The sequence below is a fragment of the Rhyacophila brunnea genome, unplaced genomic scaffold, assembly GCF_057557595.1.
Source record: "Rhyacophila brunnea isolate RB1 unplaced genomic scaffold, BYU_Rbru_1.0 scaffold_12, whole genome shotgun sequence".
In the NCBI taxonomy this organism is placed as follows: Eukaryota; Metazoa; Arthropoda; class Insecta; order Trichoptera; family Rhyacophilidae; genus Rhyacophila; species Rhyacophila brunnea.
In genome coordinates, this window is record NW_028232774.1 from 4939583 (window position 1) to 4961718 (window position 22136).

Below are 22136 nucleotides of genomic sequence, written 5' to 3' on the forward strand. Positions count from 1 at the left end.
ATTATCATATATTTTTATGTAAGTAGTTGAATAAATTAAGTATGCATACATTATAATAAGCATTATTGTAAATTTGTATTTTGCGTTAAGATCCTTGGAGATTTTGATAAAACGAGTCCACTTTAAGATTGAGTATTGAGTATTTAATTAAGAAATAGATTCCACAATGAATGTTTTATTTTTCCCCTGGCTATTCTGTTTTGTCACTGTTCTGTGTGATTACGGTGGGCAATGGATAACGCCAGAACTGGCGATTTAGTTTTGGAAACTCCCGAAAACAGTAAACTTGTTCTCGACGATGTATGCTGCGTGTTATATTATCCTACATATAATTTGACTCATTCCACTTTTTGAATGAGCCATTGACTTCTAATATTCTCTCCACTTCCTTCCTCAAGACTTCGTTTTATCTTTACCTTTAGTTTAGGTCTAGACCTAACTCAGCCTTGATCGGATGTTATCTAATAACATATATTTTTATCGTGTGTTTTACGTATCGTTAATATGCATGATTTTCATATTTCCTCTGTTCTACAACGAAAAATTAAACAGTTTTATAATTTAAGTAGAACAACCAAAATCATACCATTGAATGTGCAGATATCGCCAAGAAATTATAATGAATTGATGATATTTCACGTTTTTATTAGCTCGTATTCTTGTTTGTCCGGTGGTCGTTTGTCCAGTACAAATCTTGCAATCAATTTTTAACTAACTTCCCGACTAGCTAGACATTTGAAACTTTTAGAATATATCAGAACACGATGCCAATGCATTCTTTTAATACTTTTAGCCATCTTTAAGCAGAATTGAATTAATTTTCAGTTAATTCTGTTTTGTATGGAAAGTTATTTTAGAAAAATCCGTAAAAAGTAAAAGACTATTATTGGTTGCTAAGGGGTGGTTCTAGCAACTAAATTATTAATATATACGTGAGTTACTAAAGAAAAAAATGAAATGTCAAAATGACATTTCAGTATTCTATATTTGTTTGTTTGTTTGTGTGTTTGTTTTTTTATTTACTTCATATCAACTACAAGTTTGAGCATATTGAGCATAATAATTCAAGAGAAAATGTAAAAACGTTGTATATAAAAAGTTCTTTTTATCTTGTAATTATTTTATTAATTACTACAATCCTACACAGCAATTTTGAATACGAACGCCTGACTTATTATTTTTTTTGACCATGTTCGATTCTAATAAGATTATTTGGGGAATGGGACGATTTGGCACCGCGAACTGGCCTCCGCCGATTGGCCTCCGGTAATTGGACGCCGGTACAATCGGACGCCGACCCAATTGGCCTCCGGGACGATCGGACGCCGGTACAATCGGGCGCCGACCCAATTTGACACCGGCCCAACTGGCCTCCGGGAGATTGGACGCCGCACGGCTGAATAAAATGCGCAAAGGAAAAGACCTACGTAACGACTTGGTAGAGAAAGTAGACGCGACACTTTAATATGCTTCTATCTACTTAGTGGTTGTACCTAATATATTTTGCGCTTAACGTATTTTTATTATGATTAATAATTATTATTACTTATGCTTTATGCTGTTTATAAAAAGAAAAGAATTATTTCCTCGTCAGAACTTGAAGATGTGCATAATTAAGTGGTTTATTGTGTTTACCTACCTATTCATATTTAAAAAAAAAAACAAATATTAATAATGAATTGGTTGGTTAAAATAATATCTTTCGGCATTTTTTCGATTTCATGTTATTATAATTGAACTTTATATGTGTACATAATCCGTAAATAAGTATTTTGAAGATTATGAAATTACAAACAATATAAGTAGGTAAACCACTTGAAAGGTACCCACATACCTAATTTATTAGCAAACTATACCGTATTCAGTACCTACTTTATTATATATTATGTTGACAAAGCGGATTTGTATGTACGTGTATATTATTATTAATACACCATCGTTTGAAATAGGTAGTAGGTATCTTCGACTTAAAATTGCTTATTCCATTTTTATTACTAAACGTATTTTATAAAAAACGCGCTAACTCACATTAGATGATTTCAAGAAAAATTGACTTAAAAAATTCAGCATGGTGCATAGGTAAATGAATATTTTTTCATAGTGTGGTTTATTTTTTTACATTATTTTAAAAATAACTGGAGTAGAGTGAAGTAGATATTAATTTAAGTCGAAATGTTCATATGTTAAAAATTTCACCTTTAATTTACATGTGTATTTCATCAATACATATTTTTGTTGAAAGATAGATAGTATAGCTAACATTAATACATTATTATAAACATTATTATAGACGCTATACTAAGAGATGTCACGGAGACTTGAAGCTTTCGAGATGTGGCTGTATAGAAGCATCCTCAAAATTTCTTGGACTGACCGGGTGACAAATGTTGAAGTTCTTACTCGAATATGGAAGGACCACGAAGTTCTACGTAGTATCAAAACCAGGAAACTACAGTACCTCGGCTACATTATGAGAGGACAAAAGTACAGTATTCCCCAATTTGTCATTCAAGGAAAGATTAATGGTAAGCGTAGCAGAGGACGGCGCCGCATTTCGTGGCATAAAAACCTCCGTGATTAGTACGAGTGCAGCTCCACTGAACTATTCCAGGTAGCAGACGACAAAGCTAATATTACCTTGATGGTGTCCGACCTCCGAGGGGATGGCTTAGTAAGAAGAAGAAGATAAATATTTATTTCTGAAGAAAATGTCAAAAACGTCCAAATTCACTGTCAGAATATGAATACGTATACCTAATATAACAAAAATAGTATAAAAAATTGGAATAAGTAACGGGGTAAACTTAATAATTATATATCCTCTTTGACAACAAAAGTCAATACCACCACCTGTCACCTGACCAAGGCTGTTTTTCAAGCCAACTCGATTTTATTTTATTTATTTTTTACGAGCTGTATTTTTTTGTTTAACTACGTCGAAATATATAATACCTATTATATAAATCACTAGGAAGCCGATGTTTGTGATAGGGAATTATTTTTAATTTACCTGTGGAAATACCTGGGTACGCGCTAAGGCCCCAGGTATTTAAAAATAATCTAATCTAACTACATCATTAGTCAGGGGTTAAAAATGATTGGTCATTTTCATGAGAATCATACAAAATATTATAAAAGCGTTAAAATATTTTTAATAAGACAAGAATTTCGAAAAATGCCTAACTCATCGGCTAATAGTCTAAGGGCAGGGCCATCCAGGGGATTCGTCCAGATTCATTATACCTAGCCAAACAAAAATATCAGCAAAATATAATATAAAACACTGGAGTGATCCCGAAATCGATAATTCAATACCTACTTTGATTTAAAATATAAAAGCCGATTGCCAATAACGCGTCTGGGCGCGAATCCTGTTGGATGTCGTATTTTTTTAGTTAGGTTATACTGGGTAATTATTGAGTTTGGAAGAAAATAAATCATTAAATCGACATTAACTGATTATATTTCAGCACGTATTTATAAATTAAATAATTATTAGCATAACACAAATTATGACTTAATATGTAGAAATGAACAGAATTTAATATGTATATTAAATATGTCGATGACCCAATCAGATGAACCTTTATAACTGCGACCGGTTTCGTCCACCCAGTGGCTAGTCTAGTCAGTACGATAAAAATTGCGTTTTATTAAATTAAATCAATAATAAAATTCATTTCTACCATGAATTGACAGTTAACACAATAAAAGAAATATTATATTAAACAGAATTATAGGAGTGAACACAGTTTGAAAACCCCTTTTTTGGAGAAAAATAGGTTTAATAGTATTATCTCGATCAGGGTTGGCGAACCTTTTTACGTACGCCGGCCAAAATTTCCCTATTATAATTTTTCGACTGTCTGACACACCGAGCAGTTTTTCATGAGAAAAAGATGAAAACCAGTTTTTAAGAATGCTATTAAAAAAGTTTAAAGATTATAATTAAGTTCCCGAATTATATTTTCACCGTGTTTCTAGCCGAAAGCTAATTTTTTATTTGTTGAATAATTTTTTCCTTGTTTTCAAAATTTCAAGGAGATCGTGGAAGCATTTTAGCAACGCTTCTTTCATATTATTATAATATTCCCTATCACTAAGCGGTTTTCCGTTTTTAGCGATTATGTTTGAGGTAAAATAATAAGCAGCTGTTTATATTTGAATGACTGCCGATAAATTTCATCAAGTTGTCATCATTGTTGGTTGAATATTTTTATCTTTCATTTTTGCCTGACTTTCATCGATTGGTAAAAATAATATTAAACACCGAAGAAAACACGCATTGCTCTGTCGTTATCATTTTTTAATATTATATACTTACTTATAGGAACATTAATTTATTTGCAAAACTTTCTTGTATATTATTAAATTATTGTAGGTTTTTTCTCTTTTTAAAATAAGTCACTGATCTAGGTGCATTCTGTAGGGTTAAAGCTTTTAACTTTTGCATTATCTACTTAGTAATAGTATTTTGAGATGTTTAAAAAATACCTAATGATTATTTACCTTTGTATACATAGACCATAATTTCGGAGTATATTTTCGGGGCAGATTTTCATAACAACTAAAAATCGTAAAATAAAAAAATGTATAATCCTCGTCATAGACATTTTCTTTGATCATTGTGGCAGTGTCAGTGTAATATTACTTATATAAATTTGTGACATTTATGATAAATTCACGATTGAATATAAATTCCATAACATTATTCCTGTTCCTCGGAAGCAGATTAATGCAACTCCATTTTTTTCAGAAATGAGTTTTTGACAGAATAATTAAGATGAAACCATTTTTAATAATTGATAAAAATGTCCTACAGTCAATCGTGGTGACTATCTAACTAAATGATTGCCAAGTTCTTGTCGGTTGACTTTGGGATCAAGACAATGTGTCGGAATGATGGGCTATTTAGAGGCAATATGATGCTAATTATTACTGCTTATTTTAATAATAATTTAGTTTATATTCTAAATTTAATTTAACGTTTAATTTTTTTTAAATATTCTAACAGTGCTTTAATGAATTAAATTTACCAAAAAGATGATCGCCTTTTGTTTATGTTTTTAGTTCTTATTAGTTATAGGCATTCATCAAAAATATAAATTGTTTTTTTCTCTAATCTAAATTGAGAATATGGCAGTTGCCGCCGTCTGCCTCTGAGGTATATATATTATTTATTTAGTAGATTCTAATGTAATGAACAAGGAAAGGCCTCAGAAATACAATCATTTAAAGGTGCTGATAACCGTATTTAAAAAATATACAGGATTATGGTTGTAGAAATCCAATTGCATATTATAATGGACTCTTTCACAACTACAAAATGTCTCAATACGTCCGATAGTTTTTGTATAACTCCAAATAGGCCTATTACTTAATAACCTATATATTTATAAGAATATAAATACATTACTTATGAGGTATTAGATACAATAAATAATATGAATTATATTATATAATTAATTGCCATACAAAACCAATGATTTAAGAATTCTATGCGAAAGTTAATTTGAAAACCTTTAACAATAAAACGGTACCTAATTGTCAATTTTTTTATAAATAAAACAATTTAAAAAAACTGTAGATATCCATTAACTAATTATTAGGTAGGTATGGATTTTTAACTTTACATCAAATAAAAACATGTTATTTGTAAAATTATGGATACCCCCAAACTGGGTAACCTATAATATGATAAGGTATAAAACGATTACTTGGGAGGATTGACTTATTCAGTATTCAAAATCGTGTTTAAATAACTAAAACTTCCAATAAAGTTACAAATTCGCTTTGTCAACATAATATATAATGTAATATGTAGGTACCTTTCAAGTAGTTTACTTACTTATATTGTTTGTAATTTCATAATCTTCAAAATACTTATTTACGGATTATGTACATATATAAAGTTCAATTATAATAACATGAAATCGAAAAAACGCCGAAAGATATTATTTTAACCAACCAATTCATTATTAATATTTGTTTTTTTTAATATGAATAGATAGGTAAACACAATAAACCACTTAATTATGCACATCTTCAAGTTATGACGAGGAAAGAATTCTTTTCTTTTTATAAACAGCATAAAGCATAAGTAATAATTATTATTAATCATAATAAAAATACGTTAAGCGCATACAACCATATAAGATTATATAAGACCAACAATTATAAGATACAACCACTAAGTAGATAGAAGCATATTAAAGTGTCGCGTCTACTTTCTCTACCAAGTCGTTACGTAGGTCTTTTCCTTTGCGCATTTTATTCAGCCGCGCGGCGTCCAATCTCCCGGAGGCCAGTTGGGCCGGTGTCAAATTGGGTCGGCGCCCGATTGTACCGGCGTCCGATCGTCCCGGAGGCCAATTGGGTCGGCGTCCGATTGTACCGGCGGCCAATTACCGGAGGCCAATCGGCGGAGGCCAGTTCGCGGTGCCAAATCGTCCTAGACCCGATTATTTGGGCCTCCACAGCGTGGAGGTTTGTATTAACAGATTTTGTTTTTACGAGAAATGGATGTCAGCCACTTGCTCAGCCTATTAGGTCCATACTCTTGACTCATACACAATTTGAAAAACGATATGTGTACTTGCCAGACCCAGGATTCGAACCTGGGACCCACGACGCTATAGTCCGACGCTTAAGCCGCGCGGCCATCGTGGGGTATGTCTGACTTATAACGGAGATGAACTATTCACGTTATACCTAATGTAAATTTGGTGGAAAAACACAATATATGACATTTTATTATGGCAAAAACAGCCAAATATACCGAAATATAATTGCTAAGTTTTAATGAAAAACCACTAAGATAGAGTATGTTATACGTGTAGTATCGAAACGTTAAAATAGATGCCGAAGATCTCTGTTGTAAACAATACATAATATTTTTCTGTGGCTATCAATAATTCAATAATATTAAAAAACGATCAGGAAATACAAACATAAAACCAAAGATTCATAAGGTTTCGTCTACTTACAGTCGAAGCTATGTGAGAGCAACCGAATTTCTTATTTTTTACATATAGCGGCAATTTTCATTTCTTATTTCCCACACCTGTAGCTGAATTGAAATAGAAGCTGCCCACCTCTGCATTATATACCTTTCCAATTCCCAATATGGTGAACGCATGAAAATTAACGACCAGTGATGTGGCTCAAACCGTAAGCATAGATTCTCTCAAATTTCAATTCTGGGAAAGCCCCTTTCGCGCGTTGTGAATGCAAAACATCCGGTTTATCAATTTTGCAGAGTGCCTTCGATTCAACCCGCGAAAGTATCAATTTTCCAACTTGCCCAAAACTGTGTAACACTATCCCATGCTGTAATTTGGATAATTTAGTTAATTTATCCTATACGGATTACAAAATTAAGTGGAAACATCAGTGATGCTGATATGCTGCAGTAGATGTTGCAGTATATCAGACAGTTCTTGTTGCGTAGAAAACGTCTCATGAGTAAAACAAAATAATATGAATATTTAATTAACTATTTTTTTTATTCAACGAATTTTTAAGAATGTATTCTAATTATTGAACATACATAATTTTGAAAACACTTCTGAGAAAATATAATGTATATATCTCGGGTATCGCGCCCACGCACATTGTCCACAATGTTAAAGGAGTCATACTTAATTGCGACAAATTTTAACCAATGGTTTTTTTAAATGAGAGATGCACGTTCGATTCCTGCGGGGTGGGGTGTCTTACTTTTTTCAAAAAGATTTTTTCTATTGGTTATAATATATTTTCTCAGAAGTGTTTTCAACATCATGTTTGAAATATAAATACTTCGAAAGATAGCTATATTTCAATGTTAAAAAAACAATATAAAACGAAATATAAAAAAAATCGAACAGCGGCCCCCACCACCTCTCACTAAATACCAAACAAGCCACGAGTCAAGTCTTAACATGTTATCTTTAGTCAAGTTTATTAGTTGTCGTAGAATTTCCTCCTCCAATTATTCTGATATAGCCATTAAAAAGTTATTAACTTATTTATTTTTGCTTTATTGCATTGTGCTGTATTCATTTTGACACGTCACTTACTAATGTACTGTGTTCGGACACTTTTCAGTTACTAAATCATTCTCCACTCGACTAATCTGAACCTGCCTTAAGGTTAAGTAAGGTAAGTAAACATGCCAAAATGTCAGAAGTTTTGAGCATTGTTCTAGGAAATTGATTATGTTCAGTGACGTCCCTAGATAAAATTCCGCCCCTAGGCAGCGCCAAAATGCCGCCCCTTATTTTTATACAGTATTTTTATCACCCTTTCATGAGTCCAATATCTAAGAAATGTGTTGTAAGGATATATTACTAACAAAATATCAGAATGTAATTATTCGCAAATCTGCACGTGTCGTTTCTGGTCACCAAAGACGTCGGAGGGCACGGAAGGAAATCGCAAACCCGACAAAACCAGTGAGCTGAATTTTTTAATGGAAAGATTATTTCGGTTATTATTAAGTTTAGGTAGCTATTCTTATATTATATTCCAAATGATTCTCCTCGATTTGCCGCCCTTCGAGTAACTGCCGCCTCCAAGCGACGCTCAATCTGCCTACCCCCACGGGACGTCACTGATTATGTTTAATATTTCTTTGAAGAGAATAAGCTTCAACCAGATTAATAATATTAAGTTAATAAAATGTAACAATTGTAGTCGATATCGTCATTCAGTAGTTATATTCTAGAAGTAGGGGCACATTGATAAAATACTTTGAGAAGTGTGGAATTTAATCATTAGATCCAAACCGAAAAACGATATAATGTATGCATGATAAATAACACATGTAGAGAAATCATTTTCCTTCTACGAAGTACGAGTATCATGGTGTTTTTTCAAAAGTCACTATTTTATATTCTTTACATACATTTCCGAGATCTAACATTTCTCCATGGCTGACGATAGTGACCACTCCGAAATTCAGTAATATTTTGTGCCGACAAAACTAATAATTGTCACCCTCCACGGTTTTATGCTTTTTTCATGACTGAGTGTGAATACGGCTCCTAGTAAAATCTTTTACTTGGTCGTTCCAGCGCGCCAAAAACATTCTTCTGTTTCGGCTTCTTCCACACAGTCGGAGATCATTCCGGATGTTCAGATCGTTAACATTATTATTGTGAACAGTCGTTTCTATAGAGTCACTGGATAAGTGATTGGTTCTAGTTAAATAATTCGAAGTATTCAGTGCCACCACCATGTTCCAAATGGTTTCTTACATTATGTATATTGTCCAATACTCAATATGATACAAAAATACGGACAAACCTATTCTTCTAGCAAGCATAATTTTCGTGGTGTTTGATATTGAAATCAAAATTTTAATATTACTCAAAAATTTGATTTTGATCATACCATACCAAAGCTTAATTTGATATATATGTATATAAATGATGTAAAGCTATACTTACTCATTTAAAATATCCAAGAAAAATTGATGTTTTCATATTAAGGTATCAATGGCAGTAGCGCACCCAGGGGGGGGGGCCAGGGGGCCTTGGCCCCCCCCAAAATATGAAAATCATCAGAATGATTTTACATATTGAAATCGAAAGCCAATAAACTATACCTTGGGCTTAGACAAACAACACGGCAAAAAATGATTTGTAATTCTCCAGCACCCTTTTTAGTAAAATTTCTTAGATTTTAATTTCTAACACAAAAATTTCGAAACACTGATGTCAGGTTTTTTTAGAAACCCGTTCCCTAATGAAATTCTCGGTGTCCACCCGAATCCTGGAGTGATATAGGTGATGGCTGGGGAGGGTTGACAGGGCTCTAGCCTGGGGGCCCGGGCTGTGGGGGGCCGGCGTGTCGGGTTGACCAGATAAGTGAGATAAACACACATCATCACAACATTTTAAATTATATAATTGTCCAATATATTTTCAGATTATTATGTGTCGATACTCGACAGCTCCATTATTAAAGTAGATGTATTGAAAATCGCCAATAATTTACTGTATAAGTACCCTCAATTTGAAGTAAAACACAATTTAAAAAATGTTAATGTAGTGTTTTACACTGTCTTTAATCTAAGCGGTGGATAGGGGGCCCGTCAAATATCCTAGCCCAGTGGTCGGCAAACTCATTAGTCAATAGAGCCAAATATCAACAGTACAGCGATTGAGATTTCTTTTGAGAGCCAAATTTCTTAAACTGAAATTATATGCGTAGGTAGTAAGTAGGTACACTGCTAATTTACTTAATAAACTTTAGGCCAAGTTTTAAGTCCTAATTAAATTATAGGTAGGTACACTGAATAAAACTGAATATCATACGTAAGAATGATCTTATAAAATTAAATTGTATGTTAGGTATCCATAGAATTGAATCATAACAATGACTGACAAACTCAATGTGGATAAGTCAGGTTCGTATGTTGTTGATTTAATTTTAAGCACGATTCCAGGTTCTCATCAATAAATCGATTTCTCAATATTTATTCTTGATTTCCTCTCTTGAAAATCTTTTTACTAACCACAAAACTTGCAATATTAACATTGTTGAAAGATTTTATTCAGTACCTAATTAAATACAGAACTTTATTTTTCTTGACTCTTCTCCTCAGCTGCTTTCTTCCTTGCATCATCGACAGAATATTTAGCACAAAATTACGAGTTTTTAGTTGTAGTATCTCTCTAAATTTGAATGCGATAATTTTTCCCGACATATAAATAAAGGTCGGTAAGCCATTTAAGCTTTGAATAAACGCGAAGTCTCGGTCTATTCAACATTACATTTACGGTTATCCTCTTCCATTTTCTTTGCGTCTTCTTTGTAGCCAAGTCAAATATAGCAAAGAGCATCTGTGGCAGAGCCGCACTCAAGGGGCCAAAAAGCCGCAGTTTGCCGACCACTGCCCTAGCCTGAGGGCCCGTTTCAGGATGTGGGGGCCATGGTGTAGGTACACCGAGTGCAATAGACAAAATACCGATAAACGAGATATTAGGCTGTGTTGTATTGAGTAGGTTGTGTATAATTTAAAAGCAATAATACTTTTTTTGTCCATTTTTCATTAATATGTTGAAACCTCAATATTAAAAAACCAAAAATCTGCGATAAACATTCGGCGAAAAGAACGACTACACCCACTACGGTGGTGGTGTAAATCAAAAGAACATTTTTTTCGGTGGAATTCGACATAAATATTGTAGCTCTCTAGACTAGTATTACCCAAACTTTGTGTACCACTTCTATAATTTTCGTAACACTGAGTACTCCTCGTCAAAGAAAAATGCATATAAGTACTTTTATAACAATCAAAATATATTCCTTTTGTAGTACATAAACAAAATAATAATAAACGAAAAATAAAATTCATTCATAATAAAATATAAATAAAAGTTATATTATAAAAAATAACATTCATTATAAACCATGAGAAGGATGAAATTATTTATGTTAAAACGACAGATCATCATAATTTGGATCCCTGGTTATTAATTTTAATCTGAGATGCCGTTCCACACCCAAAGGCTGTTCCTTTTTTTGACTTAATGTCTACAAATGCTGAAAAAGCAACTTCACATATATGAAGTTGAAAAAGGAAATGTATTTCAGGAATTCCTCTGTTAAAACTGGATACACATGTTGCATTTGCAACCTAAATGATGTTTAAGTACACTCCTTATATTTATTTTGCAAGAATCCGTCTGAAGCTAATATTTCCAACAATTGCACTTCTTCCGCATGCGATAAACCTTCTAGCATGGATGTTGTATTAATGCTTGTTGCACCAGGCGTAGCCATAACCCGGTGCAGCGCGTACCCCCACCAAATTCTTCCCGTACCCCAGGGGGTATGCGTACCACACTTTGGGAAACACTGCTCTAGACCAAGCGGGTAGCACAGCCGATATTATTTAAGTAATGTTTCAGCATACTAGGTTCACATATCCAGCATGGTCGCTGTTCACTTCCAATCCGCCAGTCGCTGATGACACGCTCAACGGTTACCGCCACTATGCCTCCAATTTAATAGAAACTAGGAGAAACTGTACAAATATATCGCCGTGTATTGTGAAATTATGTAAAAATATTTATATGAAGAAGAAAAAGAGCCTATGTGACTAATTTCCATTCTCCTCCTTCGCCCCCCCCCCAATAATAAATCCTGGGTGCGCCACTGTAATCAACTATAATTGTATATATATTCAATAACAATAGTAGATTCCATCAAAGATTCCGTTTGACCAAGCACATAGACACAGTGACGTCTTTAGGTAAAGTGCCGCCCTAAAGCAGAATAAAATAATGCAACCCCTTCCATTAATATTCTAAAATTGCACGGCTAATTTAGTTAATACTGCATATCGAAGGGTTGCCAGAGTAAACGTTTTATAACTTTTCACTTTTTTGCACTCTTTACTATACTGATAAGCCTCTTTGCGTAATTACCTCGCATAAAATTAGATCAAATGATATTTACTTGTATTAATATAATATATTATTTACTAATAAATAAATAGACAAACAATACATGTAAAAAAAAAATTTTTAGAATATTTTAAATCATTTTCATCCTAGAGCTGGAGTGCAAAGTTATGAAGCATATACTCTATCAGGGAACTCTGAGTGTGGACATTTGCGACTAAAGTAGAAAGCCGATACATTCACAACGACTGGTCCTACTTTTTCCGCCCCTCTCGTTGTTGTCTATGGATGACCTGTCATTGTTCTATAGAGTGCTCATACTGACGCGTCTGTCGTGTTCACACAGGAAATGGTTTGATTTGAATAGATAAGTTACATGATAAATAATACACTAGTAACACACCTTTTACAAATGTAATGCATAGATCAATGCTACATATTTTTTGGAAATCGATATTACCAACGGTTTTTGTGTGAAATACTAGTCTGACTTTGACCTGGTGATGAATAACAGGAATGTATATTATTTATAAATAACACTGATAGTTAATATATTTTGATTTGAGATGTTTGTATAATTCAATTTGAAACGAGAAAGGGCGAATCAATATGTTAAGCAATCTGGGATCTGATTTTGACAACTAAACAGTGGACCGCTCGTTGCTTGTGCAAAAAGATATGCTCAGGCTTTATTGATCTAAAGACGGTGCTGGTGTGGAGTAACAGGCAACCGATCGCGAGTGTGGAAGAATATGTGATAAAATTAAACACGACGTGTCAAGAATGTCACACGTCAAATACTGACAACTGCTCTCGGTGTATGCATTGACGCTCATTCAATATTGGTGTATTGAAGGTTGCATCACACACTATTGCACGTTTATAATGTTTGGTTCATTTTCGCAGGACACTCACACATTCAAAAACCTGCTTCAAAATGTAATGTATTGGGGAATAGTGTGATATGAACTATGTATCATCATCGGCCGGGGTCAATCCACTGCTAGATGAAGGCCTCCCCAAGCTTCTTCCAACTCTCTCGGTCCTGTGTCTTTTGCTGCCACGTATTTCCGCCGAACTTTACCAGTTCGTCAATCCAGCGGCTTTTAGGGCGACCCTGTGGCCGTTTCGTAGTATGTATCTATATCATGATAATATTTTAATTGAATTCTACAAAGGACTTTTACTTGAGGTATATCCAAATATAGTTAAAAACGCTTCTTTATTTGGAAGTACCTATATTTGTGAAAAAACATTTTCTACAATGAGCATTAATAAATCAAACTTAAGATCAAAATTAACAGACAACCATATCGCATCTATTTTGCGTATTCACACCACAAAATTTGAGCTTAGATTACAGTATTTAGTTTCAAACAAACAAAAATATTGCATAAATCGGTGTGTGTACTTATATACGCGCATTAGAAGTTATTCTTCTTTGGCGTCCAAACAAAAACAAAACTTGTACTAATAACCTAGATTCTTCGGCTAGCTCTGGTGTGGTGATTTAGAATCAGGTTCACAAAATAAATAAAAGTGTTTCTTTGGTTCATCGAACTATCTATATTTCAAAGTATTACGCAACCAGAATGCATTATAAATTATAAAAATTATGTGTTACATCGCGGCTGGTCACACGCAAAAAATACACTCTGATCTGTTTTCCTAAACGCGCCAATATAAGTATAACTTCAAAAAAAAGCATCGCCTGGGTTGTATGAGTGCCTAGACATTTTCCAGTGCTTTTATAAGAATGTAGACTAAAGTAAATAGTATCATGACACCTACTTTTGTATTTCATAAACCATCACCTACACTATACAGGGATTTTATAAGAACCTAATACATTCGCCTAGTATGAAAATATCTTTAATCATTATTTAAATTTAGTAAGAATGCGAAAATTCTAAAAGAAATTACCATGGTAACTATTAAACAATAATAAAAACGAATTGTCTTTATTTGATTATAAAGCAATATATACCTACATAAGTTTATGAGTGCCTAATACTTTTTTTCCAGTGCACCGATAATATTTGAAAAATAGAACATTATGATGATTTTATATTTCGTTCACAAACAATCTACCTTATCTATATTATGAAAGCCTAGTACATTTTTTTAAAATATGGAATATCAATATTATTTTTAGCGTAGTAATAAATAGGTGAAAATTGTAGAATGCATTGTCATTTCTTCATAAACAATCTACCTGCAGGATCTTATGCGAGCCTTATACATTTTTTAAAAAAAATGCGATATGTATATTATTTTAAGCTAGGTGAAAATTCTAAGAGAATTTTTTATTTTTTTAAAACAATCTACCTGCAGGGTTCTATGCGAGCCTGATACATTTTTTTCAAAATATGCGATATGAATATTATTTTAAGATAGGTGAAAATTTTAGAAGACATTGTCATTTTTTAAAAACAATCTACCTGCAGGGTTATATGCGAGCCTGATACTTTTTTTTCAAAATATGCGATATGAATATTATTTTAAGATAGGTGAAAATTTTAGAAAACATTGCCATTTTTTTAAAAACAATCTACCTGCAGGGTTCTATGCGAGCCTGATACATTTTTTTCAAAATATGCGATATGAATATTATTTTAAGATAGTTGAAAATTTTAGAAGACATTGCCATTTTTTTTAAAAACAATCTACCTGCAGCGTTCTATGCGAGCCTGATACATTTTTTTCAAAATATGCGATATGAATATTATTTTAAGATAGTGAAAATTTTAGAAGACATTGACATTTCTTCATAAACAATCTACCTGCAAGATCTTATGGCACCCCCCAAACATGAAAATTATCAGGATGATTTTAAACATTGAAATTGAAAGCCAATAAACTATACCTTTGGGCTTAGACAAATAAAAACACGGCAAAAAAATGATTTGTAATAATTCTCCGGCACCCTTTTTAGAAAAATTTCTTAGATCTTAATTTCTAACACAGCAATTTCGATACACTAATGTCAGGTTTTTTTAGAAAACCAATCCCTAATGGAACTGTCAAAAAATTCTCGGTGTCCACCAGAATTCCGGAGTGGTGTAGGTCATTGCTGGGGAGGGCTGACAGGGCTCTAGCCCGGGTTGACCAGATAAGTGAGATAAACACACATCATAAATTAGCTTTAATAGTAAAAAAGTCGAACACTTTCAATTACTTATATAATTGTGCAATATATTTTTTGATTATTATGTGTCGATACTCGACAGCTCCATTATTAAAGTAGATGTATTAAAAATCGCCAATAATTCACTGTATAAGTAATTTAATTGTATAATTAAGTTTTAATTTGAACTAAAACACAATTTGAAAAACGTTAATGTAGTTTCACATTGCTTTTAATCTTAGCGGTAGGTAGGGGGCCCGCTAACCTAGCCTGAGGGCCCGTTTCTGGATGTGGGGACCATGGTATAGGTACACCGATTGCAATAGACAAAAGATCGATAAACGAGAAATTAGGCTGTGAAGAAGGAAAAGAGCCTATGGGACTAATTTACATTCTCCTCCTTGGCCCCCCCCAATATTAAATCCTGGGTGCGCCACTGATCAATGGTAGTAGAGGACGTCTCCGCATTTTGTGACTTGGTTCAAATATATTATGATCACGTTATGTGCTGTCACAGTAAGCAGCAGCTACGGGGAAAAAATGTGTAATGTCGTTTTTATTGTTATGTTATCAGACTGATGCTCCAATCCCGTAGAACATTTTGAACCTTTAAACGAACATTGTCAGTTAGAAAAATCTGCCGAAATCACCAGAACAACAATGGGGTCACCCAAGGGCCCCATAAGGGAGAGGCTGACAGGGCTCTAGCCTAGGGACCCGGGTTCAGGGGGGCCCGGCGTGGCGGGTCGACCACATAATTGAGATAAATATACATCTTAAATATGCCCTAATAGTAAAAAAGTCATCTGCGGCGCTATTTTACTTCGGGGTTATTGCCATTTTAAAATATAAGTATGGTTGTGTGATGCATTTTTGGTTATTGTGTGTTGATACTCGACAACTCCACAATTAGATGTGTTAAAAATCTCTAAAAATACACTGAATTTTTATTGACCTCGAACACCATTTAGAAAACGCCACTGTAGAGCGTCAGACTGCCTTTAACCTTCGTGATAGGTAAAGGGGCCCGCCAAAGATCCTGGCCTGGGGGCCCGCTTCAGGATGTGGGGGCCATGGGGTCACCTCACGAGCACCGCGCTGCATCGACACCCGCATGACTCAATGAACATTTTTTATCATTTTCTACATGCCTACACATTTTTGACTCATGTCAAAATGGGGTGTTTTTTGTTTTTAGTGGTTGGCACTATATATTTTCTATAAGAATATTGTCTATTATCTATGGTGTGCAGGTTGGGTTCTGTTCAACATATTATATATGGATGCAATATCGCAAATAATTTTAATACGAATTAGCACGAATAATGCATAATAATTCAACACACTAATACATTACAGTTGGCACTATAGTACTTAGATATTGTTGACACTATAGTATAGCACTTATAGAGATAGTGATTGTTCAAAATATTATGTGGAATGATGAAACCATAAACTAAATTAGTCGCCGTGACAGCATATGACAGTACGTGACGTGATCATAATGTAATTGCAGCATTAAATCATCCGTGTTCCAGGTAGCAGATGACAGAGCAAAGATTATCCCCTGATTGTGGCCGACCTCCATTAGGGGATGGTGCGATGAGAAGAAGAATATTTTAAGATACGTATTAATTATATTTTAAAACACATCAATATGCGAATTAACAGAAAAATGTGTGAAATTACGTCTTTCGTATTCTGTCTCTAGAGGCCTCTATTAGTAATACACTCCCCATTGTTAGACCGACTCTCAGCGCATCCATTCTATACGCAAGACTGCTTTTGGCCGATATCTAGGGTAAGTAAGTATTAGCACTTACTATACAATTACAATAAATTAGTTATAATTGATACAATAAGTGCTATGTTTTAACAGCACATCTCTTGGCTGTTATAAATTTTAGACCGAGGAAGACAGTTTTGACAGTTCAGACGGCGAACTTATTATAAATTGTTATAATAAGTGTTAATATTTCGATACTTTCCTACACTAGTTAGCTGTCGTAAAGGCCGAAAGCAGTCTTGTGTATAGAATAGATAGGCAGGTGCATATATTAATTTGTATTATTTGTTCAATAAATATAACGAAATATAAGGAAGGTAGTAAATATTTTACGTGACTGAATAAACTGAATAAGATGAGAAATATTGTATTTTATGGATCTTCATTATCTCACGGGGAAAACAACGCGTATGTAAATAAAAGCTTTCGCCAAAAGTTGTTAGAAACATGTTTGCGAAAGTACATATTCATAAAAATATAGAACATGTTATGTTGTAGGCGTTAATCATAGTTAACTTTCACATTTTTTTACACCTATTTTTCAACGTCAAAGTAGAGCTTCAAAAAACAGTAGGTATCTTATTTTACATGATATTTACAAGTTGATTTTTCTACTTACTTTTTGATGAAGATACATATTATTATGCGTATACATCATTGTAGCAGCGATTTCTGGTAACATCCAGTATACACGATCGCTAGTGGTGGGTCCAAGACGATTTGGCGCCGAGACAACTGGACGCCACGCAATTCGAAATTAAATAGACGTTAGGTACTTATAGGTACTTTTAAAAAAAATATTTAACATCATTATTTATATTTAAATTATTATATTATGCTTTAATAGTTTATGAGAATTTAAATATGCACACGTAAATACTGATTTAATCGTGCATATGTTTAAGTTCAAACGAAAAAAGAGTTTTTTTTTATTTTATATAAAGCCTTAGGCATGGTAATTCTCAATCCGCAATATAAAAACATTATGTTAAACAGTAAAATGAATTAAAACTACTAAGTAGTCGATTGAAAAAAAATAAAATTCCTCGTCTACGTTCTGTATACGTTTCTACGACAGTGCGGCGTCCAATTGTCCTGGCGTCCAGTTGTCCCATTCCCCTAGTGGTTAATAGATACCAGTAGCGAATGGTAGAGGTAGGCTGTTAAGATCCGCCATAAATAGTGCGCATTAAATTTGATTAGTCGTTCGTATTTGTTTTTATTGAAATAAGACTACAATTTACAGGTGGTATCGCTTAGTTTTTAAAAATCAATTAAACCCTGCTTAACCAAACCATAATAGTTTTGGTATATTTTGGGCGATACGACCAAATTGTGCACAATTTTTCATTCATACTTATTTGTTTTCGTTGGATTAAGAATGCATATTACATTAATATTAAGTCCTGCCTAAACCAAACTATAATAGGTAAAAGAAATATTGTTCAATCTATAAAATATTCAAAGTTATGTATGATTTAATTGCATAATTTTAGATATTTTATAGATAAACGAGTATTTTTTAATATTATCTATTATGGCTTTGTTTTTGCGGGGCTTAATTATTGAAATTTAAAAACTAACCAATAACATCTGTAAATTTTAGTCGTATTTTAATGAAAACACATACATATGAATGTCAAAGTTTACTGTGCACTATTTATGGCGGATCTTAATAGCCTACCTCCACCCTTCGCCACTGATACATACTGGCATCCATTAGAATGGCACAAGACGAAGAAGAATAACTTAATTAACTACCATCGTAGAGCAACACTAATTTTTTCTCTAAGCTCGAATTCCGAGACTGTGTCAGATTCACGTGTTTTTATTTTCAATCAATATGGATACATTCCATAGGTATATCAGAACCCCGACAAAGCCGCTCGGACATTGCCGCCAAATCAAATTCGCCCGTATCAGTGCTCTTCAATGCCGCCCGGACAAATCCGCACTAGACAAAATGGTCCGCAATACATAGAAAATATAATAAAAAACAAGTGCTTTTTTGGTTTTTTGAATTGCGTACAGATAGAAATTTACATACTTACGATAATCAGTGTAATTTGAGATTTAATCCGTCGCAGCTGCTAGTAGACCAATAACTTAAAATCGTCAGCTTTTAAAACTTAGTAGCAAAAACAAAAAATTGTCAATCCGATGCAGCTGCATAGCTTATACCTGAGTTCCCTAATGGAATACCTGGAATATCCACTATTTTTTAATATCTTTATTCGTATGTGTCTTTATTTGTGTATCTAAAATTATGTAAAAATGAAAATTGTCTTATTTTTAAATTATTTTGGCAGCAATGTCCGGGCGGTTTTGTCGGGAACCCAGGTGGCCAGATATGTCCAATAGGTTTAGTAGACGGTTATATAGATCCATTGATATAATGCAAACACTCCAATGTTAAATGAAGACACGATTGTCGTGAAGAGGCGTGAAGATCTCTTCACATAATTTTTGCTGTCCGTATGATTAGCTTCATTATTTACTTACTCAGAGCTCACTTTGAGTGTAGGAACCTTAGTCCTGGGAATCTTCTCCTAGGGCATTCCCGGCCTAAAACTAAACTAGATGCTTCACATCGCCAATGTAGGGCCACGTGATACGCTCGACTAAGACCGGGTGTGGTGCGTGGCGCGTTTTGGTTTGGAGGGATTAACTTCAATGTCAAATTTGTCAATGATTCCCAACCTCGGTTCCCCGGATCATTGGGGCAAGATCTTTCAGGGACTCCGCGAGAATTTGGAAAATGTTACCCAAAAAGACGGGTATATTTTGAAACCTTTTTGGTAATAGGTTAAAAGTAAGTTTTAACGTGACCTGCGTTAAAGCAAGGTAGTGCCTTTTTTGAACGTTGAACTTATTCAGGTTTAGATTGCATCAAAGTTAATATTGAACTAGAGCGAATTCTATTTGGGAAGAGAATTTTTCCAACAGCGAGTGTTAGTTCCTTACTCCAGACGTAATAATGCCATTCACAGCGCAATATTTCGACATTATCATTGTTACTCTGAACGGTATCTTTATAATAATATGAACTAATATTTATGTAGTGTACGGTTAAAAAAAAACTAAAAGGATCAATTTGAGTACCCACTTCAAATATATCTTAAAGATATATACTATACTACACGAACTTAAGTAAGCTCTTTTCAATTCAATAGGTTAACAGGGTTAACTAAATACGACCTACATAATATAAATAGAAAAAGGCTTATCCCGTATCATAATGTTTATACAAAAATCCATTATCCTTCGGTCAGTGTTCTTACTTTTGGTTGGGTTTATTCAACATTGTTAAGGTACATCCAGTGTCTTACAAAGTATTGTTTTTTTTAGAATATAAAGCTAATGCTGAAGTTAGATTGTTCCACTTAAATAATAAAAAATGGCCTCAATCGATTTTTTTCTATCAGCCGAAATTAGTTTTGTCATAATAATATAATATGTTCTTACCTAAACTCGCGTCATAGGTGTTCATGTACTCCGAAGTCATAAACTGGGAGACCAGAGCTGTTTTTCCGACTCCTGAATCACCGAGTAAAACCACACGGTGCTTTTGTACCTGCAAAAAAAATAATATTATTAACAGCAATCATTCCCATTGCAATTATGGATGCCTTTTCAGTTTTGAGACTTCGGCTCTAATTTAAAGTAGAAAAAATACGAATTGTGTATATTGTATAATATAGTGCAGGGTTGGCGAAACTTTTTCCGTACGCGTGCCAAAATTTCCCAAATATTATTTTTTCTACTGTCTAAAAATAGTTTTTAAGAATTCTATGATAATCTAAAAATGATGATGTTCTAGATACCACTCACATAGCACATCACAAATATAGCTTTATCACTTTTTTCAATTAGTTCGATCCACCAATTTTGAAACTGTCTACCAGAATAATGACTACAACTAACTCCACCAAAATTTTGTTTCTATTTGGTGCAGCCATTTTTTTGTGGATATAAATGAAATTGTTTGTTAATGTATTATTTAGTATGGTTCTTTATGCATAAATTGACAGCATAATTGCTTCGATCAGATGAGGCATTCTCTCGCTACAGTGGTCTCAAGTATTGTAAATCGATCAAAATTAAAGGTTTGCGGCGCGGCATCCCCCGCAGCCTGATAAGGTTAGTGCGATAATTCTATATGTAACGAATAAAGATTAAGCACCGACCTATGCAATTATATATTTACATTACACGTAATTATTATTCTTGAAGAGTATTTGCCTGCTATTTTTATAAAATACGATCTGTCATTTATTATTATCAGGTATTTTTTCTCTTCAAACGCATGGCATAGGTTCGCCACCACTGATATAGTTAACACACTACACTTCAGAGCCAGTGTGTCGTATGTCCGATTATGAAGACGATGAGTTAAGTATAGATTTCGTACCTAAAGCATAATGTTATGTTTCAGAGCCAGTTCACCTTTTGAGTCTATTCATAACCTGGAATTCCTAAAACAAAAGAGCTGAAAGACAGCCCTCTTAATGGTTTTCACGCTATTGATGATGAAGAGAACGCAAATCAAATTCAAATTTAAATTTATTTTACATAATATAATGACAAAAATTACAAATTTAAAGCGTTCACGACATAGAGTAAAAATAAGTGTTATAACACTGTTCAACCAATTTGATTGAATACAGTCATTGCCCCCCAGTTGGCATTGGGAGAACAAACAACGGAAACTCTCGATTTCAAAGATATTTATCAGGGGGACACAAGTCAACACTACCAAGAATGGCAGAGTTCGCATTTACACAGCGTATACGTTGGAAAAAAATATGTGGCTAATACATTCACTTTT

General features: G+C 33.7%; 1 protein-coding gene across 1 annotated transcript in view; it reads right to left on the bottom strand.

Annotated features, from left to right (window-relative positions):
- Positions 1–22136, bottom strand: part of LOC147077680 (uncharacterized) — a 184891-nt gene that overhangs the window by 88354 nt on the left and 74401 nt on the right. The window contains exon 4 of the mRNA XM_085960630.1: positions 20774–20882. Coding sequence (XP_085816756.1) covers positions 20774–20882 — 109 coding nt within the window. The remainder of the gene's footprint in view (positions 1–20773; positions 20883–22136) is intronic.